General features: G+C 38.9%; 1 protein-coding gene across 8 annotated transcripts in view; it reads right to left on the bottom strand.

Moving 5' to 3' along the window:
* The window catches only part of PKHD1 (PKHD1 ciliary IPT domain containing fibrocystin/polyductin), a 429303-nt gene that overhangs the window by 343369 nt on the left and 58774 nt on the right, over positions 1-27160 (bottom strand). For all 8 annotated transcript variants that reach the window (XM_074333066.2, XM_088795661.1, XM_088795663.1 and 5 more), the window contains 7 exons: positions 25239-25374; positions 20533-20728; positions 19757-19824; positions 16717-18324; positions 14307-14450; positions 8675-8894; positions 2130-2280 (listed from right to left, as the gene is read on the bottom strand). In XM_074333066.2, the coding sequence (XP_074189167.2) occupies positions 2130-2280; positions 8675-8894; positions 14307-14450; positions 16717-18324; positions 19757-19824; positions 20533-20728; positions 25239-25374 (2523 nt within the window). The remainder of the gene's footprint in view (positions 1-2129; positions 2281-8674; positions 8895-14306; positions 14451-16716; positions 18325-19756; positions 19825-20532; positions 20729-25238; positions 25375-27160) is intronic.

The raw sequence follows: 27160 nt of genomic DNA, 5'->3' as shown, positions 1-27160 counted from the left end.
GGGCAACATTTCCCAAAGTGAGGGCAGCAGGACAGATACCAGCCCCAAGGCAGAGTCTGAGAATAAAGGGTTCCATGGGCAAACAAGTTTGGATAACCTTCACATAGTAGCTCTCTCTTAGCAATTCACATTGCGTGTTCACATATTAAACGCTCTCAAAAGTCCTTTGGAAATACATACACACACACACACACACACACACACACACACATATATATGAAACTTTGTTTCACCCAGCTTTCACAAATGCAGTTGACTTTGGAACCCTTTTGTCACAAAATACTTACTAACATTCTATGGAACTAGTTTCCCAAGGTGCTCCCATAGTACTTGGAGCTAGGGACCTGGATGCTAGTTCCAATTAAACACCTGTCAGTGCTGGTTTTCCCCAGCCTCAGGCGCAGATTAGGCAATTGTGAATCCTAACATAGGTGACATGTCCACAGGCCCAAGCAGGAAACTAGACTTCCCTACATCAATAGGGTAATGAGACATCCCAGTACTGGAACCTCCTAGACACTGTCACTAGCCTAGTAGTTTTTGACAGACATGCCCCTCTGGTTCCTAAAGATTAAATGGCTTACTTCCCCACAGGGACTTATGGCCACCTGGGCTATGAAACCAAATTACTACTGTGTGACCTTTTTCAGGTCTCCTTTCTTTATTGACCTCAGTTAACTTAACTCTCAAATGTGGGGGCTGGTCTAGATGAGGTCCAACTTTCCATGTAACTGTGATGAATTGACTCTATGTGTCTCTCTTTGGAGCTTACCTACTTGCATACATGGCCTTTCTCCCCTACTATCCCCTAAAGGTGGGGTCTCTTTCCACATTCTTGGTTTATGTCCTTCAGAGTACGGCAGAGGATCTTGAACATGGTTAGAACTCAATAGACACATACTGCATAAATATTTAAAGATGACTAGCATTTGAGCCTCAACAAATTCAAAATTAGTCTTTGAGGTAGTGAGAAAGTAAAAAAAAATCTAAGTGACGTGATCTGGTCAAAACAGCAGGCAGTACAGAGAAATAATCGTATCATGTTCTAACACAGCTACTAGCAAACTAACACTGCCAATGGCTGACACTTGGCATTTAAGCTGTGTGAGCTGCAGTTCTCGGTGGCTCACGAGTTAGACTCCTCACACCAACCCTGTTAAGGGGGTTACTATGCTTACCCCACTTTACAGATGAGAAAACTGAAGCACAGAGGGGTTAAGTAACTTGTGAAGTCCCTCAGATAGCAATGATAGCTTGGGATTCGGAAAGTTTAAATGAAGCAGCTTTCACAAGAAAATCTGGTATAGGGTGTGGCACATAACAGGCACCCAATAACTGTTTGTTCCAAATGAAAGAGACAGAAAGAGAAAAATCGGAGAACTGCTTTCATAACGAGAAAGGCACCTAAGGGAGTAGGTAGGTGCTCAAGAAACAGTATTTTTTATATGTGTACCATGAGAAGCCTGCAGAGTTGTAAAAGAGCCCTGATGTATTTCCAAAGAGCCCTTAGCCTCTTATTTCAACTCGTGAAAATCTCTCACTGGGGACTTTCAAGAACACGTCTTAGAAGAGCCATTTGAAGGGAGTGGTTCAGATGATTTCAAAACAGATGAACTGAGGTAGAGAGGCTAGACCAAATGCCCTTGCAGTCCTTTTCAGTTCTAATTTTCATGAAATTTCCTCAGAAGCTGGAGGTTTCCTCCTGCTCTCCCCAGAACAGAGATGAACCGGATGGACCAGCAAACACTGCCATCCCACCAACTGAGGAGGGCTGAGTAATTTGGAAACCCTCCAGAAAGGCTTGGTTAAATTGTGAGCCATTTATTTCATGAAGAAATAAACCACAGAAAGCCCCTTTTAAACATGCACACAGAAAATGCTGAGATTATCTGTTCAGAATTTGCTTTAAAAGAGCCCAGGCAGCACTCATTTATTTTTGAGAAAATATATGATTAACTATAGTTAACTATGAATTCAGATGTTGTGCATTAGACCAGCTCCTCAGAGTTTGAGAGCATTTAATATTATATATCGCTGCCATTTGGACTAAATTGTTTTTTTAATGTACACAATATTACAAATTTAATTTGAGCTGTTTGAATCAGTCTGTAAAAAAGATTTGATTATACCTGAGTGTTCTGGCCCCGGCTTTTCCGTATCTCAGTAATCTTGGCGGTAATTGGCTGATTAGGCGTCTCACACTCCATCTTTGCCTCAGTTTCCATGGTAATGTTACAGGAGCTATTATAGATGAGAACTTCATCTCTTTCCACTTTAGGGCTGAAACGAGAGGGGAGGTTAAATGGGGTGTCATCAATCTTAATGAAATGCAATTATTTTTACTCTTATTAATCATTGCAAGCCATTAGCTTGTGGCAACTACAGGCCACCATTTGTCAAATTTTGCAAATTTCTGTAATTTTGTTTCCATTCTTTTATTGTTTATTTGTTTTCCCTTTATCTGCACACCCTGCAATGAAAATGCACATGGTAAATATCTTTCACCGAGGCCTTTCTCTTTTTCCAAATCTATGAAGAACGTTAGCAAAAGCTTCTCCAAGTCCAAGTTAACAAGCAATGTGCAAACAATTCTTCCAGTTCCAAAAATGGAAGCAAATGTTGGGGAGAGGGTTTTTTTGTTTTTTTTTCTTTTTCCCTTCCCTCTTCCTGTTCTTACTCACACTTAGTGTTGGGGGAGTGAATTGCCTGAATCCCCCCCAGGGCAGATGGAGAAATTGGAAAACCCACACAACTGGCTAACTGGTCCCTAATTCCAACTGTGAAAAAATGAGCTCATTTAGGCTTTCAATTCCCTCTCCCCAGCTGACGGCAATGAGGCTCTGTTGCTAGCAGTGGAACATTAACTTAGTAAATTAATTAAACTTACTTAACAGCCCAGACTAAGGAGATTCGATATATGTGCCAGTTATACTACCAGCCACTCACTTTAAATGTCCTCTTCCTTTAAGGAGAGAAGCCAGACTGCATTTAAAATGAAAAACAGCATTACAGGAAGTCTAACAATATGCAGTCTAGAGGAGATGAGAGCATGGATATTACAGGATATTGTCCCCAACAGGTGTGATATTTATTCAACAATAATCCTGGCTTTAGGCATTGTTACAACTAACTCAAAGATTATTAGTAATAATAATGCATGATATTTTGTAGTTTTCAACAATTTCATATGCATGATCTCATTTCAGCCAGTAAAGTAGATAGAGGTGTAAAAAAATAATGTAACCCAAAGGGGATTTGCATAAAGTCACACACTAAAGTATGGCAGCTCTGAGAGTAGAACTTAGGTGTTCTGTCTCCTAGAGCAGGATTCTCAGGTTTTGAGATGCTGATTGAACATCAGCCATGAAGATGACAGATCCCATGAGAAGACCAGGAAGAGTGATGGAGGGGGCACAAGTTCACCGCTTGAGAAACTAACTACATTATGTCAAACTAGAGCATCTTTTTTCAAATCATTGTCAAAATGGTTGCTCCCACAATTTGCTAAAAATAATGAGCAGGATAACTACCACAGCTACTTAATCTCCTGTATGCTAAAATATTCCCAGCATCTTATCCACCCAAGACATGCCATCCATACCCACTCTCCTCAAGACCTACTGTGGATTGCCAGTATTTTAACATCACGCAACTCAAAACTGAACACACATGGTTTGGGCTGACCATTGGGGTTGTGGTCTCCCTTTCTCTGAGCCCTCCCTCTCATGGCACCTAACACCGTGTTGGGTTTGTAGCCTCCATGCTTCAATTAAGATGGGGTAAACTTGGTCTCAGAGCTCCAATTACCTGAGGATTTCACCACACTGTATTTGTTCAGCTGATTTTTGGAGAAGCATTAACATGCAGAGGTTAGATGTGGAAGCAGACCAGCTAGATTTGAGTCCCCCGAGCAGACAATTAACCATCTATAGGACACTGTGAGTACATAACTAGCTACGCTTTCATTTCCATGTTTATAAAATGGAGTTCCTAATCATTGAGAGCCTGTGACAGAGAGGTGTTGAGGGGATGGGGCCCAATGAAGCCTACAAAATGATTTGCACAGAGTCTGGCACACATTAAAGTGTCAGATAAAGGCAGTTCTTGTTATAGTTCTTGGTGGTAGTGGTGTTGGTGGTATTATTGTTAAAATGTAAATGTGGGAATTTACATTCATTATTGTTACATGTCATCTCACTGATGTGGACCCATTGCTTAAATGCATTTTGAATCTGGAGCCTATAACGTAGCTATAAATCCATTTAGCTGAGCCATCATCCCGGGGGTAGGCAAAGCCACAGGATAAATACAGCATTTGCTCCTGGAGTGTCAGTTGTACTCAAAGATTCAGAAAGAAGAAGCAAAGTAATTTAACTTTTAAATTTAAATGTAATATAATATTTAGATAAATATGGAAATATCATGAAATAGAATGCAAAATTCACATGGACTTTTTAAATAAAACACCTGACTTCCAAGCAACTTCACACTTGTGTCGCCACTTTGAGCTTCGCAGCTAGAAACTTTCTTTTGCTACTAGGGGTACGGAGGGTATTTAGAATAGTTTAAGAAGCTCTTCCTCAACATTTCTGCCTTAAATCACTTTTAAATCCATCAGAAAGCAAATAAAGTTGGTTTACCACACCATGACGTTCCTTGTGAATCGGTCCCCAGATAGTTACTTCTGTTTCTGAAAGCTCACAAACCATCTGATTAATAATTCGTTCTAGAATATTGTCAAGGATAACACAGGTTTAGTTGTCTAAATTTCCAGAATTACCCTTTTTCCCTTTTTAGGCAAGTGAAATATTTGCCCATCACCTCTCACTGTGTGTGCCCTCCTCTCACGTTCATTACCAGCAATAGATCACCAACTAAATAAGCAAGGTTTCTGTACTCAGTACATGAGTGATCTGGAATACCAACTTGAACTCAAGGAAAGGAGTCACCAACTTCCTTTATAACCTTCCTTGGTCTTGGGCTTCCATACTGTGAACAAGCCTTCATCTGCCCTTTCTAGGCTCTCTGTCAACAAAGGTTAAAGTAAAATGGGGTAAGTGACTTCTTCCTCCTTTTGTTTGTCTGTAGCAATGCACTGTCCTCCCTAATCATGTCCTTCTTGCTCTGAAAGAGTTAAAACCCCTTTCTGTTAGCTTAGACTTCTTTATAAGCTTTAGCTCATATTTCTTTTTGTATTTGTCCCTGATTATCTTACCAGAGATTTTTTTCATTAAAAAGCCATCATCACAATTAGCAGAACACCAGGGTATCAAAAATGGTCTAACATTTACAAAATGTCAAAGTTTCTTAATAGCTACTATTCCATGTTTTCTTCCATAATAATCCTATAAATTGAGTAGTGCAGTTGGTCAGATTTAAATATAAATATAGACATATGTGTATAGAGAGAGATACATAGATATATAGGTGATATGGGTGTACATGCAAACACGCACACAAATATTTATTGTGAGAGAATGTGGCAAAAAGTTCTGGTCCAAATGATAGCAAAGAGTTCTAGGACCTAAGGTTCATGACCCCTAATGTATTCCTCTTTCAGTTGGTCTGCTGAGACCCAAAAGTAAGCAGGTAATCTTTCTGAATGTGCTCTCTAGGACAGGCAATAAAAACACTTGCAGTCATTCTGTCTCCCTCACTTAGCCTGCAATTGCTTCCTACGGCTCTGAAATCTCATTGAACACACACAGCTCAGCGAAGGCTCTCATCACGGAGGCTGACGTCATGGCGTCATGCTAAGTACACTGTGCGTCAGAGCCTTGGGTTCCAGTCCTGGCACTACGAAGGCTTGACTGTGTGACTTTGGAAAGATACTTAATTTGTTCTTAGACTAGAATCGGAACTCCTTGATATGGCCTTCAAGGCCTTACATAGCTCCCCAAGCTCACCTCACGCCGTCTTCCTCCCTTCTCACTCTACCTCCCACCCTTCTGGCCCCTGACACATCATAAAACTTGATGGGTGCTTTGCATTTTCTACCCCCACTGCCTGACTCATTGCAGTGACGCCTTCTTCTCCTTAGCTCAGCATGAAGGACACTTCTTCAGAGAAGCCCTCTGAGCAAGTTGTGTAAAGTAGCCCCCATCATTTTCTATCACGTTATAGCCCTTCTCACAACATGCGATTGTCTTAATTGCCTGGCTTTCTCTTCTGCCCTTAAGGGCAGGGACTTCGCTTCCTTATTCACCATGGAGTCACCAGCTCCTGACACAGTCCCCAGAACATAGTAGGGACTTTATAAATACGGGCTGGATGGTAGGATGGAGGAATGGATGAATGGATGGACTGAGCATATTTTTGGCATAGATACACATGTCTACCTTTGCCAAATTATATCAAATCCATAGTGGCAGTGGCTGGCAGGGGGATAAATCATGTAATGGAAGTGGGTTCCTTGCAAAGATCCTTGAAGGTAGTTCTCTGGGTTCACACACATAATTTTAAGAGGAACCAAGGTTAGCCATTTGGCACATGATTTTCTTAATTCCCCTTGTATAATTTATAGTATATTTTCTGGTTTTTAAATTAGAACACGTTCACTGAAAAAGATACCTAAAAACTCAATGACAAAAATAAATATGATCATTACTACAGCCACCTAGGAATAGGCACTATCAACATTTTAGAAAACATCCTTCCAGAACTTTTTCTCCTCACCTAGCATATGTGTGTACAAATACATATATTATTAGTATTAAATTGATACAATATTTCATGACCTGTGCCTTTCACTTCCCAATATATTGTAAGCATTTCCCTCTTTGGTTTAAATATTCTACATGATTTTTAAAGGTGTCTTAGTACATTTTCATTTGCTTGCATTCTTTATTATTCGACACTTATTTCATATCATTTTTTTATTATACCTAAAACTTCAAAGGACATGGTTTTTCATAAATGTTACATATTTCTAACTGCTTTTTAAAAATAAAACCCTAGAAGTAAAATTGTTGGGTCTCCTCAGTATGAAGAATTATAAGGTTATTAGTACATATTGTCAAAGTGTCCTATATAGATTATACTAGTAACTTACCTTCTCATTGGCAGTAAAGAGCAGTACTGGTTTCCCTCACACTCAACACTGAGTCTAAACTTTGTTTCTTTAACTCACAGGGCACTTACTTCCATTCTTACTCAAGAAAACAGACCCACGTTTGCGTGCTTCAATATCCAAAACATTGAGTAGCACCTTCGAAATGATATTCATAGGTAAGGGCATAACATTTTTGTTGTTTTTCTTTGTTTTTAATGTGTTTATTTGTTGCCAGGAAGATAAGGGCATAACTTTTAATGGGGTCAGTAGCCTCTGCCACCTCCTAGAGTGTACAGGAAGGACTCAGAAGAACCCCAAGGGATGAGTTTTGGAAATCTACATAAAGTCCATGAATGCCATAGAGCCAGGAACAGTTGACATGTACTTCTTGGTGCCCAGCAGCAATGAATTCTGAAATCCAGTCTCACCTGACTATAACCTCCAGGACCCCATTTCCTCTGTGACCTAAACAGGGCTCATCATGCCCTTCTAGAAAGCAACCAGATGAGTGAGGCTCCTCTGACTACCGAGTTTCCCCGAAAATAAGACCTACTCCAAAAATAAGCCCCAGTTAAGATCGTTGGCCAGACGGATGCATTTAATATGTTATGACGATGTTCCACAAGAAGATGACATGACTATTTGAATAAATGTAGATTGTTGTACATGAAAAAATAAGACATCCCCTGAAAATACACCCTAATGCACCTTTTGGAGCAAAAATTAATATAAGACCCAGTCTTATTTTCGGAGAAACACAGTAAACACACACCTCAGGTGGCAAACATACTAAAACACATACACACACTGTCTCAGTATATCGAAAAGTCAGACTGCCATGAAAAGGACTGGTCATCTCTTTCATTCTGGGTCACTGGTCTTATTGAGTTATTTATTTATTTATTTTTAATGGGAAAGTAGCTCTTCATTAAATAATTAGACATAACCACTCCACCCAGATAAGAAGTAAAGAAGGATGCAGGGCCATGTTAAGCATGAAAAAAAAAAAAAAAATCACACTGCATTGGAAAAGAAATGCTTGTGGAAATCAAGACCATCCAGAGTTACGTGGTCATACTTTTTTTTTTTTTCAAATTTGTTTAGAAAAGGGAGTTTTACCTGGAAAGTAGTGGTATTTGTTTGTTTTTTAAGTTCAAAGACTGCTTATGAGCTTATGGCTTCTAAATCCTAGACCTATAGTAATTCTGCCTGTGCATCCCCCCTTCCTTTGAATAAACATTGTACAATCTGCTGGATTTCTCTATGACTTTTTTTCATACTTGTGAATCTGTTTGGAAAGAAAAGAAAAAGGAAAGGGGGAAAAGAGCCTTCTGTTTTTCATAATGTCTAATCTTTTTCCCCATTGGCATTCACCAGATGTTGCTTTGGATCAGAAGATAAATATTAAAATCTAAGCAAGAACAAAGCAGCCTGTTTACTGGGCAGATTTTTCAGATGTTCTCTTGAACACTTGAAAAGACAGGAGATGCTTTGATATGCAGGCTGGCTGGAATCCACAGTGGAATGGTCCCACATCCTCCCAGCCTCTAGTTCCTGCTGCCTCCACCAGTCCATCGGCCATGCATTCGAGGGGAAGGGCAGGGAGGGCAACAACCGGGTTACCTGATGAAGAGGCCTGAGAATGATGGCAAGACTGACTCTGTCTGGTGATCTGGTGCCAAGTGGCATTGGATACTTTCCTCACAGATGTAGAGGTAAGGCCATGAGTCAGGCAGTCTCTGAGTCCCCACGGTGACAGTCAAATCACATTGCACATGGGTTGGGCTGGAGGTTTCACAGCTCTCCTCCTCAGGCTTCAGGTCACACAGGGAAGCCAAAGACACTGCAGGAAACATCACCATGAGGTTAGGTAATAACCACGGAAAGAACTGAAGGCCTCACATTGTTACATAAATGTAAGTCCTCGTGTTGTCCTTTGACTAATAGGAAAACAATCAATTTACTTTTTAAAAAAAAAGTGTATTATGTGCACATAATACATACAGAAGACTGTAAGTAACATGTTTTATAAAATATGAATTATTATAATAAGAAAACTTCATGTGAGTCTACCAGCCAACAAAAGATCTAAAAGAGTTGCGATGCTCTCGAATCTGTACACTCTTCACCAAGTGCTCAGAAACAGCCTCCTCTCAGAACGCCGTCCTCCTTCTCAGAAACAACCACTTGCATTTTTAAAATAGTTGTCTCACATGGCTTTGTATTCCTAAACAAGAGATCGTTGGGTTTCCTTTGTTTTAAAATTTTATAAAATAGAATACATGACATATTAGTCTTGACCTGATTTTTTCACTCAATATTATACTTCCAAGAATTATCCGTGTTATCACACGTTACTGTTGCTCAATACTGCATTGTATGAACATACAATAATATATTTATCTTTTTTCTTACCAATGGACTTTTGGACATTTCCCACTTTTTGCTACTACAAACATGTACAAAATTTTCTCTAGGGCATATGCTTTTAAATTGCTTATTTATAAGGTAGGTACAAGATCAGCTTTACAAGACAGAGCCATATTGGTTTCAAAGTGGTTGTATCATGTTACATTCCTACCGGCTATATTTATCAGTTCCCATTACTCCACGAAGTTTTCAGCACTTAGGAGTATCAGCCTGTTAATTTTGGCCAGTCCAGTGCATATGCAATTCCATCTCATTGCGGCCTTAAACTGTGTTTTCATCAACACTTTTTAGATCAAACTTTTTATGTGTTTAGTAATAACTCATGTTTCCTCTCCTATGAAATTCCCATTTCTGTCACTTGCCCTTTCTTTTTCTATTGGAATGTTCGCCTTTTTCTTCTTGATTTGTGTTTCTTATATATTCTGGGTACTTATCCTGTAGAGGTTACATGGTTACTGATACCTTCTCCAGGTTTGGGGCTAGGCTTTTCGTTCTCTTTATGGGATCTCTTGATTAAAAGAAGTTCTTAATTTTCATATATTTATGACTATTAACATTTTGTAAAGAAGAAAGGCAATTACTTGAAGCCCTTTGACCCTTATGCTATTTCTTTATGGGTCATGAGATGATACAATGTTAAATTCATCAACAAGGCAGACTGGCAGTAACCTTTAACAGGAAGATAAACAAGTCTGTATGTGAGGTGGTATTGGAGCAGTTCTGTCTGAAAACCTTAATAAAATAAAAGAGAAATAAGAAAATATTGTGAGCTTGAACCTAAGCCCTACCTACATCACAGTGCTGCATGCAGCAAAGGATAAATAAGATAAGTACATATGAGAGGGTTTGCAGTTACTCAATCACACACAAATTGTTGTTGCTGCTACATATTCCAAAGCATCTGCCACACAGTAGGTTCTCTGTGAATATGTTCTAAATGAATTATAGCAATTAACATGTCTGACAAGTAAGACTCTCAAATGGATAGATGAAACATAAGAACTTTCCAGTTAGTAAGCCCTAGGGCAAATAAAAACAGGCTCAACACCTATAAAATAATGAACTCATTATGGGTGATTAGGTAGATGCAAATTGACAAGGTAGATTATGAAAAGTACCCAGGGCTGGGATCAGAATCCATGGATTTTACTCAAGGTTCTGCCACTAAATAGCTGTGCGACCTTAATCACTTTAGCTTTTCATGCCTCATGGAAATGTTAGTTTCCATGAAAAAGTCATGTGGTATAATTCAAGGTATAAATGCAAGAAATCCAAAGATCAAAGGTCTTGCTGATTTTATAAACACAAAGTATTAGCTGAATCTAACAGGATGTTTTAGCAATCTATCATGTGAAAAAGTAAAACTCTCTTTTTGTTGTTAGAAGCACAGTTTTGGGGAAAGGTAAAGATAGATGGCACCAGAGGCAGCAGGAGAACTTTTTTAGAACGGCACATTTAACACCCCCGCCCCACTGATGAAAAGAAAACACTTTTGTATTGTGGTATCAGAACAAGCAAAACAGTAATTAGGAAAGTTTGAGTTCTAGGCTATCATCTGCATCCCAGAACGTGAAGCATTGCTTTCTTCATTGTACAAAGTCAAACTAAGAAATAAAACTCAAAGCAAGGGTCAGAATTCAAAGTGACCTTAGCAAATTAGAGAAGTTAAGAGAAATAAACAAAAGACCAAATGAAAATAGTAAGGCAGTAAACCACAGAAGAAATAAAGAAATCATATAAATATGAGGACAGTCCAGCTGTGCACAGTCATGTTAGAAAGAAAGAAAGAAAAAAAAAACTTGGAATAATAGGTAACAGAGATTATAAACCAGCAAGACAGCAGTGTAATTTTAAAAACAAATATGAGGGACAGCCGGATGGCTCAGTTGGTTAGAGTGTGAGCTCTTAACAACAGGTTTGCCGGTTTGATTCCCACATGGGCCAGTGAGCTGCGCCCTCCACAACTAGATTGAAGACAACGAGCTGCCACTGAGCTGCCAGAGGGGCGGCTCAGTTGGTTAGAGAGCGAGCTCTTAACAACAGTGTTGCCGGTTCGATTTCCACAAGGGATGGTGGGCTGTGCCCCCTGCAACGAAGATTGAAAACAGCAACTGGACTTGGAGCTGAGCTGCGCCCTCCACAACCAAACAGAAGGACAATGACTTAGAGCTGATGGGCCCTGGAGAAACACACTGTTCCCCAATTTTCCCCCAATAAAAATTAAAACAATGAAAACAAAAACAAAAAACAAATATGAGACCAGATTATTAGGTTGGTGCAAAAGTTATTGAGGTTTTTGCAATTATTTTTAACCTTTTAAACTGCAATTACTTTTGCACCAACCTAATATCATATGTGCAGGCATTTTATGATGCTACCCAATATGGCCAGAACTTGCTTACACAGAGGAGCTACCTAGTTTTGGGCTTCAACTTAGGAAAGAATGTCAGAATTCAGAGAGGGCTCAGAAGAGATATACCCAAATGTTTACTTGTTGGAAAGTTTCAGATTCAGTAGGTCCCAAGACTTCACATTTCTCACAAACTCCCAGGTGATGCTGCTGTTGCTGCTTCAGCAAAAATAATAACAATAATATTACATTCTCAAGAGTTCTCAAAATAATATAATTCTCAACAGTATTATCACTGAGAACCACAGGATTAGAAGGACTGAGATTATTCAGTTTTCCAAAGGGCAGCCAGCTGATTAAGGCTGAAAAAAGTAGAGTAAGGGAGCGTTAGTTAAACAAAAGGATGGATTTCTCTAAGCATGGCAACTGTGAAACACTTCTAAGTGTTGCTGCTGTGAAATCATCCTCTAAAAAAAATCTTTTAAAGTATAATAATCTTAACTAAATTAGTTATACGCAGTCCTCTCTGAAAGTAGGGGAATTATCAGTGGTTTCCAGTAATTTGTGAGACGCACTGCCTTCAATCATTTGATGTCCTTTAGAGACAAACGTCATAGAAACAAAAAAAATACACAACCATATACTCAAAATGTTTTATTCAATTTCAGGGGTTTGATAGAATCCCTGAATACCATCTAGGATCTTAAGTAACAAACCAGTGGAACTGGTTTTTACCAGTTCATCTCCATCTTTAGACACTATAACTGAAAGACTTTTTTAAAAAATGAAAAAGGAAAATAAGTCTAACTATCCATTTCCCTAAGCTAAACAAGCAGCTCTTGCACAATCAATGAGTGTTTGGTGACACCTAGTGGCAATGGTAAGAGTTACAGCTCCCAACTTTCCTCTTAAAAATCACAGAATGTTAAGAAGTCCTGTTCTAAAACTTAATCAAATCTTTTAAAATATAATAATTTCTATTATTCCACTCCTAGGAGTTACCAAACTTCCAATACCACAATTAACTGACCCTGAAACCTCAGTTTTTACAAGATTTTTATCTTGTCCTTCTAGTTAAAATTAATTGTCTTGAAATAATAAGAGGCTTAAAAAGTTAATTTAAGCAGTGTATATGTGAAAGCCTTAAAAAAAAAAAAACTGTAGAGTATTAGTTAACTAATAGAACCTAATTGTGGAGTCTAGGTTTTCTGTTGCCCCGGTTTCCTAACTCCTTCGTTATTCTTTCATCAAGCATTAACTTTGCTCATACACTGGGGCAGCACTCTTCTATGCACAGGAGGTAGAGTGAAGAATGAAAACAGACAACATCTTAGACTTAAATCTTTTACTGTATCTTAAGTTTTCTGTTATGGAACTTTTTCATTAAATTTACTGGGTTACCTATTGTGGAATTTTAAATGGAATCATCTCTCTTCCACAATGTTATGCTTATATATGATGATAATATAATAGAACTCCATTGCTAGTATTTTAAACAAGAATTGTTTCTCCTCCTTCTCTTTCTCTCCCTCCTTCTCCACCTCTTCCTTCTTGTCCAAGACAATCCAATGTAAGCTACCATCACAACAGTATTATCCATCATGGAATTTTTGTCCAAGCTCAGGTGAAGTGATACCCTGTAAATCCTTCACCCACATTCAAGTTGCAAACACATGTTAGGCATATAACTTACAGCATTGTACAGAAAGCATGTGTGCAAATGGTTTTCAAGGACACAGGTACAAGATCTATGATTATGCAAACATGATAAGCACCTGGCTATGCTGTTCCTGTAGTAATAATGGCAATTTCTTCCCTTTGACTTGTCTTTTTCTCTGAAGCTCAATGGGTAATTATCCTGTGTTTGTTATAAAGCCCCATCTCGGCACTATCAAAGTTTCTCACCTTCTTTTCTAAGAGGCTGAAAACAGGGAGAGATCATAATGTTTTCCTGAGTAAGGGCTCAAATAATTACCTGAATGTTACAGAATCAGAGGACAATAGGCTCTTTTGCCTATAATAAGAATACAAGCACTGAACACATTAGGCAAATATGCAAGAGAAATCTAGCTTGATGATCTAAGCCCTTCACTAGGACCTCCAGTAAGCGGATGCTTTTTAGCAGCCCCACCCCAGAACAAGACCAAGAGATTGTTTTCTCCACGGTGTCTAAAGCTAGCCTTGAAACCAATATTCAGAACCCAGAATTACTTTCTCCATCATTATAGGACTACAATCAAGAACAGAGGTGATAAATTTTTTGTTGCCATTAATATAACAAAAGAGATGAACCATTTTAACCGGTGGTCCTTGATTCTAAGTCCCATTTTAGATGGGGAGAAGAGAAATTCTTTCCCCAGGAACACATAGTAAAATTAGGAATCGGTACAGCATTGATTACAAAAATGGAGTTAACCAAAGAATATTATTTTCATGTATACTCTTCAAAGAAAAAAATATGACATTTTTACTGACCATCCAGGGGAAGAACCAAACAGCTGAAGGCAGACACTGTAGCATTAGCCAAGACTTGGCAGGGAGCGCCACACACAGCAGCTGAGATGTTCCCTGGAGAAAATCCTGCTCCAAACACATGCACAAGTCTTCCACCCAGGCAGCCTTTAAGAGAAAACGACAAGTTCACGATCATAGAGGCAAATCTCTCTTTCTTTACTTAACCCCAAATTCAAATGCATGCTTCTTTGCTGCCTATCATTCTTTTCCTGCCCTCCAGACGCCATACAACTGGCTGTAGGTCCCTGATACCCTCAGTTTACTCTCATTTAGCTCTAGCCTCCAGAGCCGTAGTCCTTGTTCGTCAGATGCCAATCATATTCAACAATCTATTAAAAATATAATAATTTTTATAAGGAAAAGTAATGCTTATTTATAGTTGTTAAATTTTTTATACAAAAAAATATAAAATGAAAGTAGAAGTTTTCCTAATCACCTATCTAACTACCCGGAGGTAGCCATGTATGGAGTGTTTTGTAAATCCTTCCAGAATTTTCTAAGCATATGTATTTTCATACAAAGAGATCTCTCTATACATATTCTTCTACAAGAATATGGTTTTTAAAGATATAATATATTTAAAAGAATATGTTTTTAAAGATATAGTATAGACACTTTTCCAAATATATATATAGACTTATGCCTAACTCATCATTTTAATAGCTACTTAGATCCATTATATGATTATGCCATAATCTATTTAGCTATTTTCCTATTGATTGATACTTTTATTATTTATCCTCTCTATTTTATTCAAATACGTGCAATGAACAGTACACATATTTGAATTAAACTGTTGCAAATGCTTAGAAGTGGAATTTCTAGGTCAAGGGAAATGTAAACTTCTAATTTTGATGAATACTGTCATATTTCTCTCCAAAATAATGTTGCACCATTTTACACTCCTATCAGCACTGTATGAGGGTGCCTGTCTCTGATGGGTAAAATGTATGACAATTCTTAACAAATCACAGATTTTGCTTTGGTCTGAGAACCAATAAAGGTAACTGTCACTAGGACACTCAGATATGTGGCATGTGGCAATGTCTAGTCCACACCGAGATAGAGTTCCCATTTCTATTGCCTTCATATCAAGTCTAGGTGGTACTTAGACAGTCACCTGACAAACTCAAGCGTAACACTTGGCTTAAAGGTACATTTCTTACCCCTGCTTTCTCAAAATAAAAGTGATGGATCTTAGAGAGTCAAAGGGGAACTAGAGATGATCCAGCTCAAAACCCCTTTATTAAATAAGGAAACTGAAGCTTAGAAAGTTAGCCAACTAAGTCACTGACAGACCAGGGACCAAAATTCTGACCCTTGTAGCAATCTACCCAGCTGAAGCCAGACAAATTTGTTCTAAGAAAATGTCTGGAAAAAAAAAAACAAATGTTTGGCTAGTACTTCATCAGTCTAAGGTTCAGCTCCCATAATTTCCTGTATACTTTGTGCATCACAATCAAATTTGAGCTATCACAAGTGCATGAAGGCTTTAAATAAACAGAAACCGAAATCATCGTTGCAAGAAAAGGCAGGGCAAACTCCAGTATATCTAAAAGGAGAAAAAAGTTCAACCAATGTATTCTGTTCCGTTCAATTATTTGTGGAGTATGAATTCATCTGTGAAATGTTACAAAATGATAAAAAGTAATCATATTTAATAAGTTTAAAATCATTTAAATTGACACATAGGTCTAAAAATAGGTGAAGGCATTTACATTCTACTTAAATGATCAAATCGTGAGCTCTTGTAAATGGTATTATTTAATTTGAAACACCAATTAAATTGCTTTAATTCATCAGATTAAAACACAACCACACACTTAGAGAATATGCACAATTCCCTGATTAAAAAACAAAGCCTCATACAGGGCGCATAAGAAAGACAAGTTTCAGGAGGAAATTGAGACTGTAAGAGGCCAATCAGGCTTCTCTCTCCTTCGGATTGATGTTGATTGCCCGCCTTTTAGAGCAGTGAGAGCAGCTATTACTGTGTTTCCCCAAAAAGACGTAACCAACTATCAGCTCTAATGTGTCTTTTGGAGAAAAAATTAATATAAGACCCGGTCTTATTTTAATATAATATAAGACAGGGTATAATATAATATAACAACATTATAATATAATATAATATAATATAATATAATATAATATAATATAATATAATATAATATAATATAATATCAGGTATAATATAATATAATACAATACAATACAATACCTGATCTCATATTATATAAGACCGGGTCTTATATTAATTGTTGCTCCAAAAGATGCATTAGAGCTGATGGTCTGGCTAGGTCTTATTTTCAGGGACACACAGTAGTCCACTCACATAAAGAAAGTGCTCTGTCTTATTTGCTTGACTTACCAAAGTTCTCAGCCACTGCTGTAACAGTAGCTCTCGATGTGAACACCAGGCTAGATGAGGCCCACCCTCTGACGCAGTCATAACCTCTGACTTGGTACTCCCCGGCAGGAAGGAATGGGACCACACACTGGAGAACTGTGCCATTGCCAGTGACACCCACACAGGGTGTCATCCCAATAAAAATGTCCACGTTCACAGCTCCTGAGATCTGGGCCACCACAAAGGTTAAGATGTCATCAGTGTGAGAAACAGAGAGCAATTCTGGGGTGAATGTGTTGCTGTAGCCAATGACTCCCATCTGGTGTGAAAGTCCGTCTATCTCTATGTCCAGGACTACAGAGCCGTTCCCTGCAGGAACGATGCACTGGATGAGCTCAGCGCTGATGTTCACTGTCAGGCAGGCCTGCTGGCCAAGGTGGACTAACGTGCTGTTCTGTCCTCTCAGGGCTGTGCCCTCTATGGTCAAGAGGCTTCCACCATGTATGCTGAAATTCTTGGGGAAATAATGAAACACCCAAGGCGAAACATAGAAGTGTCTGGAAACATTACCAAAACATGCATATCCATATCTTGTATGAAATACTGACAGGTAATGGAGTCCTGGGTTCAAGTCATTTATCCAGCATGCTATGTGGCTTGCATTAAAGAAAGTTACAATGCAAGGAAGATAGTCATCCAAATATACCATTGGTTCATCAGCTGTGGTGCCTAACCTCTGACCTCTAATCAGCACTGTAGTCAAAGACCCACTGACATTAGTGGTCAAGGCATCCACTACAGGAGTTGTCTCTTCCGTCAAGAAAAGAGTGCAATTCCCCTGACACTCACTGGGTAGCCCATTGACCAGGACTGTGACATTCAGAGTGAAGAAAGTGCCAGGCAAGGTGTCACCCACCAGGTTAATCTGGCAGAGGACAGTCTGGTCCCCCAAGCTCAAAATCACACAAGTAAAAGGACCCGAAAGATCAACCTGAACAGACCTCCGCCTAGAGTTGAGAGCAAATCCCCTCACTGTGAGTACTGTCCCGCCACAAGAAGACCCCTGTGTTGGGAAAATGGCCGTGATCTGAGGCGTCACCACAAATTGCTGGGGCACTGCAGACATGTTAGCAAACCCCATCTGCTTCTGACGTACTTGAAGAGGATAAACGCCTGCCTCCAAACTGTGAAGAGGAAAGGAGCACCCAAACAGGCTCATGTTGCTTCTGAAGGACTGTGTCTCAAGATGGCAGTTCAAGCCTCCCAGGAGAATCACCGAGTTGGAGAGGTTATTTCCTTCTACAATGAGTCTCAGGCTGCTATTCGTGATTTCTCCTCGCACGGCAGTGACCACTGGTGTTCTGGCCACCTCATATGTGAAGGTCAAGTCCTTCCCCACCAAGCTTGGTGCAGGTCCTTGGGTGAAGGAAAAGTTGCCAGCCCAGACCTCCACAGGGGCTGGGACAGTGAGACTGTCTGCCTCAGGCAGCAGGGCAGCAGGCGGGCTCTCACACCAGACGTTCGTCTCCGTTGAGTTCACAATGTCACAGGGCCGATTGCCCACAAGCACCCAAACTAAAGCTGGCTCCCTGCTGAACCCCATTCCTGAGATGCTGATGATGGTTCCACCTAAAACACGAATATCAAAAACAAAACTTAAAAGCTGGTGTTCAGTACTAGGAACTCACACACGTGTGTAAGCCCCAGAGCAGTTAAGTGGAGGATGGGGTTAAATGTTTGTGAAACCTCAACTATTTCACCTCACCCCATCAATATTAAATTTGTGATCATGTTGACAGGAGTCAGACGGGCTGAAATTCACATAATAGTCAAACTAAATTGTTATGTAGGAAGGATGTTTATAATATTTAAGACAAAATTTTCAAGTATATTGATAGATCCTAGAAGCCGCTACTTCTATCCACGTATACAGTAATGAAAAATTAAATTTCTTGAAGTTTTCTTGTCATCTGCTCTGTTATCTGACATATTAGTCCATATTATTATATATTGTGTAGAGACTATATGTGTATTTTTATATACATATATACAATTCATACATTAATAAAAATCAAATTCCTTAATTTTCTTGTCTACCATATTACCTGACATGTTGCTTCATGCTACTCTATGTATTATTATGTGGAGTATATGTATATCATTCTACATATCCAACTTACACACTAATGAAAATTCAACTTTGCTGAAGCCTTCTACTTATCTTTTATATTATTCTGTATAATATTCCAATATTCAAAATATTACGTAGTTGCATATGTGTGTGTATATAGATATATAGATATACGTATGACATACCAAAAGCCATTGAAATACTGAAACACACTTGTGAATTTACTGCTATATTCATAGACTTTGTCTCCCACTCTAGCTGAGAGACAATCAAACCCATCTTCAGGACAGTTGGAGCAACATACCCCACATCATTCCCAAACCCGTGGTATAGCCTAGCATCTTTAAAAGGGATTTTACTATACTCAAAAAGGATAATGTGCTATTTCATACACTATCACAATGATTATTCACACGCAAGTATATAGCTTTCAATTTCTTTTCTGAAAATGAACAGTTTTCTAGAGTTCTCTATTTGCCTTGTCCTTACATCGCCCATACTGGCATTTGTGTTTCTGACTTTTTCTGGGTCCTTCATCTGCATCCCTAGAGGAAAGTGAAGACACCAAACCTCATTCCTCCTCTCCTTGCACATGTAGTATCTAAAAGAATAATGCAGGAAGCTCTTCCCTATTTTTCTAACATCCACTCAAGACGTGCTAGCCATTAGATGTTTCAGCCTCTTTCTATTACAAAAGGAAATATATCCTTTTAATAAAAATTCTATAATTTCCTGAGCTTACTGAGCTAAGGAATCCCCAAGTTTTCATACCCTTCAAAGTACACCACCCAGTTCCTGGAGCAGAAGGAAAACTCTTCTCCCTGCTGCCCATTTCTAACCTCACTGGTTAGTTAATCCAGGAAGAGAATCTGAATATCCAGCAAGCAGACTTACTAGGTAAATGATACCGGTCACATCAGAGCCACTCACCCAGAAGGGATCCACAGCAAGGCTCAATGCTGAAAACTTCTGTGACATACAGGATGTGAAGATCGACCCTACAGAAAATGGGAAATTGCTAAGAAATCACTCAGAGAGTTAGAAGAAGAGAAAGGAAGGAGGAAGACAGAAGAGGGGAGGCGTATGTATTTGGGGAAGAAGAAGAGAGCAGTGATGGAGAGCAAGCATAAATATGCTGCCTAACAGAGAAGAAAAGAAATAGTGGGGAAAAGATTTGTGTGGGACATTTTCCTGGACCAGTATCATGTGGTGGCATCAGTCCCATACCATTTAGCTAACTTTCTGGAATGAGAAGATGGAACTTCTACAGAAATGCTGGACAGAGGGACTTCAGGGCTAAGAGGATATAAATATGGCTTGTGCAATAATTGTAAGCCATTTATTCAAAGCCCAAGATACTCTTATAAAAAGTCTTATTTAGTTACAGACCTTTATTAAAGCACACTCTGCCCCCTTCACATATAGATACCCACTCCACACCTACCCCAACCCAAAGCCATGACATCTTAATTCCAGAAAGTTCTCTCTTCCCCAACTAGTAAGCCAAATATTTCCCCTGAATTGGTCTTGAGAGTGAACTGTCCTGTACAGTCCCTAAGACCTGTTTAAATTTTATGATTCTCATGTTTATCCCAACTTCAGAAGAAGAAAACAATATAGACAGAACTAGCTCAAAACTAGAATTCCTCAATTGAATCGCTAGACCATCAAACAGACCTAAAACCAATGGCAAGTGTCCCCCTTACCCTTCTGATTGAATGTTGACCCCATTGATGGAGACCGAGATTCTATGGAGGCCAGCTGGCAGCGGGGGCAGCACCACCTCCAAACCCTGAGCAGTCTTTGCACGAACCCAAGCCGAGGTATCCTGGATGTGGGCTTCCACATCCAAATCTGCGTAGTCCCCCGGGAGTGCCATTCCAACGAAAAGAGTCTCACCTCCTGTGTTGAAAAGAATTCATTAGCCTCTGTCAGGGGGTTTGTGGCTTCAACCACCCATCCAATTCTACAATGATCTTTTACAATTAAGTACATGGTCATCCCTGTGCCTAATACCCTAATTAAGAGTTTTAATGCAAACCGAATTTTTTTCAGGAAACTTCTAACAATTCTTTTAATAGAGCTACAGCTTATAATCTCAAGACCATAAAAAAGCAAGTAATGTCAGGACAATTGTACTCAAGAGGCACACTAATTTATCTTCATGCAAAGGCAAGTCGAGAAGTCGTTTTGAGGTCTGCTGGTCTCCATGAGCAACAAATAGCACCCATGTCCTAATTTTTTAACATCCACATGTCTACTGATAGAAGTTCAAAGTTATAGCTGCAGGGTGCACTGAACCGAATAGTAATGCTGCATATGACTATAGTACTTCAGTTTATAGAGCATTTTCACATATGTTATCCCATTCGATCCTCATACTATCCTGATGACATATACAAGGCAGTTAGTAGGACCGACATTTAGCTTTCAAGGAAACTAAGGTTTAGAAGCCAAAGTCTCGTTGCTAATTAATGGAAATGTCAATGCCTGAACCCAGTCTTCTCTTATATTTCAATACCTTTTTAGTTTAATTAGCACCTCTACTAAAACATTATATATATTATAAACACTCTAACTCAATTTCTTTTACCTTAAATATTATAGAGTACCATGAGTAATATGTCACAAGGGTCACACAAATAAGGTCTCTGCCCTCAAAGAGACCTCACTGGTCTCTTTGGTGTTGAAAAAGCGTCAGTTACAAGACATGCCATAAGAGAGGTGAAAATTAAGCACGGGGGTTGTTCAAGTAAGAGCATTATTCAAAATATCAAGAAAGGCCTTCTGGGCAAGATGGGGCTTGAAATTCAATTTGAAAGCTAAGTCCCAAGAGGAAGTAATAGACAAGAAGGGATTTACAATTCAATTCTAAAAACCTAACAGTTTTACCCAAAGTCTTTCATAGCACTTCCTCATTTCACCATCCAGTGGTTTAGAGAGAAGGAAAGAAAACTGGGTGGCTTTCTGAAAGACCAGATACATGTACATACAGCAAGGAGTAGGCCAATTTGATTGTGGTTCTATGGCTGAAGACCAAGAAAGCCAATACTCAGGGGTCTCTACTTAACTCAGTGGGCAGTGGAGACCTCCGAAGTTTTGTAAGCAAGGAAAGAATATGATTAAAGCTATTTTTCCAATCTATAAGACCAATTGAAGACATAAGGAAGGAAAATCCACTCTGCAGACACCTGGAGTCTTAACAAGAGCCAAAAATCAAGTATGCGATGACAGGAGTGAAAATAAACATACATACATTTCCTGTGTCTCAGTTTGTCCATAGAGACACAGCGTAGGCTAAAGCACCTCTAAAATGCCCTTGGTTGCTAATGTTTGAGAACTACTACAGAGCTGGCATCTGCAGAACACTACAATGAGTCGAGGAGGTTACTTAAAAGAGAAATGTAAAAGAGGAGGGTTTGTGGTGTGTTGAGAAGACTGAATCTACATTCAAATTCCTGCTCTGCCATTTAACAACCTGTGTGACTGGGTAACGCACTCTGGGCTCTCAAAGCCTTGGATTTTGTCATCAGTAACATGGTAACGGAGCCCACCCTGTGTGGTTTGTTGTAAGGAGTAAGTTAAATGACCTAGGACAACCTCTGGTAGAGTACAGTATTCAAAAGCTCTCGATTAAGTTCATTTTCTTCCTTGATCCACATCCTCTTTACTTCATCATGTCTTCCCAGCCTTATTTCTACTGTGAAGTCTGAAGCCTCAGTGCAGTGAGTTTGAGGACTGTCAGGGCTGAGCAAGAAAAAAGACATGACCGGGGCCGGCCCAGTGGCTCAGGTGGTTAGAGCTCCGTGCTCCTAACTCCGAAGGCTGCTGTTCGATTCCCACATGGGCTAGTGGGCTCTCAACCACAAGGTTGCCAGTTCAACAAATCGAGTTCCACAAGGGATGGTGGGCTCCGCCCCCTGCAACTAAGATTGAACACGGCACCTTGAGCTGAGCTGCCTCCCAGATGGCTCAGTTGGTTGGAGCACAGGCTCTCAACCACAAGTTTGCCAGTTTGACTCCTGCAAGGGATGGTGGGCTGTGCCCCCTGCAACTAGCAACGGCAACTGGACCTGGAGCTGAGCTGCGCCCTCCACAACTAAGACTGAAAGGACAGCAACTTGAAGCTGAACGGCACCCTCCACAACTAAGATTGAAAGGACAACAACTTGACTTGGAAAAAAGGCCTGGAAGTACACACTTTTCCCCAATAAAGTCCTGTTCCCCTTCCCCAATAAAATCTTTAAAAAAAAAAAAAAGAAAGAAAGAAAAGAAAAAGAAAAAAGACATGACCACAAGATGGCAGAAGCACAAAAACAAGCTTTCTATGGGTGGTGCTTTCACAGGTGCACCTATGTGCAGAAATCTCACAGCCTGAGACTTTCCAGAGGCCACAATAGGAGACTACCACCCAGAAGGGGAGGAGGGCAAGGAAACTCCTGGGGGAGTGGGAGATCAGAGAGGGGCCTTGTGTGTCTAGAGGATGTCACTCAGCAGCCCGGTGGGTAGTCTTTGTGTCAGAGAGCTGTGAAGGGTGACAGTGGTTTAGAGTCCTTTATAGCCCCCAGGTTAATCTTATCTATGTCTAGCAGATGTTGGGTGCAGTTTTACAGGGTATGCAAAGCAGGCAGGCTCTAAAATATTAAAAATCTGCTTTGGGAGGCTATATTTAAAATAACTGGGTATGTAAAAATTTTAGTTTGACTTTGGCAGGCTTTTGAGCTAATGGCTCCCAGCCTGCTGTGAAAACGTAAATAACATCGGGCCAATATATAGAGGCCATCTTTGGCTCATTAATATAACACAGTATCTGGCAGAATGATGACATTAACTTCAACAAAAGCATTTATTGAGTGCTTGCTCCATCTTAGTTCCTGGGTTAGGTACTCTTACCTACTTTATTTGCAACTTTCACCATAATCTTGAAAGAATTCCTCCCAGTTAAAGGAACTAAAGATAAAGGAAGTTAAATATCTTGCACAAGGAGTAGTTGAGCTAGAATTCACTGCAAAAACCAAACTAATGGTTGTGCACATCAAATTCTTCCTCCCCTTCCCCTGCCTTCTCCTCTTTCTTCGATTTTATCGTAGGTTCATGGTCACTGCCAACCTAATCTTCTCCTGGATGGAGATGTGCTGCACTCCAAATTCCAAAGGAGACTTTCCCAATAGGCTACTACTCTTTGTGGATTTTATACACAATCTTCTTTATTCTGCCTGTAGAAAGATCTAAATGCAAGTGTCAATTCTGTAAATAATACATCATGTTGTATATATCAATAACGTGAACTGCTTGGGCTCTTGGTCAATCGTCAAGCTAATCCTAGGGGCCTTTGAGGCACTGATGCAGTGTATTAATCCTATTCATTATAGGTAGGAAATTGTATCAAAATCCCAAAACACTGAAATCTGAATAGACCACAGAGCTCCTTCCTCCCTTTTCTACTTCATCGGGAAGAATCTATACCACTACGGAATTTTACACACCTTCATCGCCTGAGGGAACAAATTCTTCTTCTGCACTATCTGAGCTGAAAAATATTGAGAAGCTAAAGGACACTTCCCTTTATTTATGTACTCTTGAGCAATGGAAAATGAAAATAGCACCAGAAAAACTGAGTCTAGGCTTTTTAGGGGAAAATTTGACGGTCATTAGTAATAAAACCTTAGATATGGCTGTCATAAACCCTCTGTTATCTGGCATTCAATTAACCAGAAAGGTGTATTACCTGGTACTTCTCCAAATCTACAGGATGACATGATAATAAATTGTCATAATTCCACCCTGTCATATCATCTGAATTATCAAAGAAAGATTAAATTGTTTCATGTAGTTGGGTGATAAAGAATTTATTCTTTTTATACATAGCCTGTTTCAAGGAACAAGAATGCTTGGTTAATTATACCATCTATTCTCTAATTATACCAAATAACTGCTTCAATAGAATATGATCCCAAAAAGAGTATTTTACAGTAAATAATACATGGCTAACTTCTTGAAATCTGGAACCAGACTGCTTGATTCAAATCCCAGGTCTGTTACTTACTAAAGGTAACATCTGAGACAAGCTACTTATTCTCACTGTTCCTCAATTTCCTTACCTGTAAATTGAGGTTAATAGTTGTATAAATTAGTGACAAGAATTAAAGTCTATTTGTTAAATTGTTACCTTTGAATTCCCATGTCATTTTCATGACGGGAAATGGTTGCAATTTTACAGGGGGAAAATGTATATAAGGAGATTTATTCAGTGATGACTAAGATGAGAATACAAGTCTCCTGGCTTTCAGAAAAATATAACTTCCACCCAAAATATAACACTATCTTCAATAAAATGTATAGGCATTTTTTTGCCTTTTTACACACTCAATTGTCTAAAAATAAAAAGATTGTACAGTATCATGTATTTTACCTGCTATGCTGCTTCTGTTTCTGCTCAGAGACATGATCACTGGATTTAAAGAGGAGACATAAGTAAATTCCATGGAAAGAACTGCAGAGTGGTGCCCTCTGAACACAGTCACATTCACAATGGGTCCATCTTGCCCCTGAAAATCAATTTTAAAATCAACCCTCTGTAAATAAAACTTACTTAAGATAAGTCCATAATTAGTTTAAAGGGTTAATTTCAAGAAAAACATTTTTAAAGAATATATTTGTTTCTTTCAAGTCTCTCTCTCTCTCTCTCTCTCTCACACACACAAATGTACACACATACACACACACACATACACAGAGTGACAAGTGTTTAGAATAGGCAGTGCAACATCCAACAGATTAAAGAGTAAACAAAAATGATTTTCAATTAACAGACCAATTAGTTCTGTTAAAAGTGGCAATTTCAAATAAACATCCATACCTAATTAAACCATTCATCAAATGTGAGAATACTTTCAGACATTTAAGTACTTGGAAAAATTCCCTCATATATATTCTTTTTTAGAATGTTTCTTAAGGCTATGATATAAAGAAAATAAACAATAGCCAAAGAAGAGGAAGGTATATACGCCAAGAAAAAAATGACTACATAGAAGAGCAGTCAAGGGAGGTGCTAGAATAAAATCTGTAGAATGAATCTAAAAAACACGAAGTTTAATTAAATCAGGAAAACAAGAGCAAGGAAAAAGAGTAATTGATATCATGGAATTTTTTTCTTAAGATAGAGGATTTTTATTATAAGGAAGACATGAAAAGATAAACTTAAAAACTCATAGTGTAAGTAGGGATAATTTATAACAACAAAAACATAAAAGGGGAGAGAGTAAAGGTATGAATTTGCAAAGGGGACTGGAGATAAGGTGCATCCAGAAGAAAAAGGACTACTATATGTATGAAACTTTCTTTTGCATAAACTTCATGGTAACCACACAAAAAAATCCAGAATTGATACACATAACATAAAAAAAGGAAACAGAAGGGAAAATAATCACAGAATACCACCAAACTAAGATAACAGAAACACAAGGGCAAAGAAACAATGGAGACACTGAGCTACAAGAAAACAGAAGATAAAATGGTTATAGGAAATTCTCATATATCAATAATCTCCCTAAATGTCTGAACTCACCAATAAAAAGGCACAGAGTAGCAGATTGGAGCAAACAAAAAAACCCAACCATATGCTACCTTCAAGAGACTCGTCTCAGCTATAAGGACAAATATAGACTCCTTATATTGAGTCTAAAGTGAAAGGGTGGAAATTGACACTCCAAGCAAATGGCATCCAGAGAAAATCAGGTATATTCATACTTATATCTAGTGAAATACACTCCAAGATAAAAAAGGTAACAAGAGACAAAGATGGACATTTCATAATGATAAAGGGGACAATACATCAAGAAGACATAACACTTATCACTATGTATGTTCCCAACCAGGGAGCACCAAAATTTATAAAGCAACTACTAACAGAACTAAAGGGAGAAACTGACAAAAACACAATTATAGTAGGGGACCTAAATATCTCATTGGTGGCTATGGATAGATCATCAAAGCAGAAAATCAATAAGGAAATAGCCTTAAATGACACATTAGGCCAAATGGACATAATCAACATTTACAGGGCCTTTCATCTCAGAACACCAGATGATATATTCTTTTCTAGAGCACATGGAACATTCTCAAGGATAGACCACATGTTGGGACACAAAACTGACTTCTACAAGTTTAAGAAGACTAAAGTCATACAAAATATATTCTCCAACCACAGGACTTTGAAATTGGAGATGAACTCCAAAAAGAAAGAAGGAAAAAAACACAAATATGTGGAGATTAAACAACATGCTACTAAAGAATGACTGGGTCAAAGAAGGAATAAAAGGAGAGATCAAAAGA

The sequence above is a fragment of the Rhinolophus sinicus genome, chromosome 2, assembly GCF_057876585.1.
Source record: "Rhinolophus sinicus isolate RSI-liver-muscle chromosome 2, RSI-T2T, whole genome shotgun sequence".
Taxonomy (NCBI): Eukaryota; Metazoa; Chordata; class Mammalia; order Chiroptera; family Rhinolophidae; genus Rhinolophus; species Rhinolophus sinicus.
Note: the sequence above shows the minus strand (reverse complement) of the source record. Positions and strands in the feature narration are given on the sequence as shown.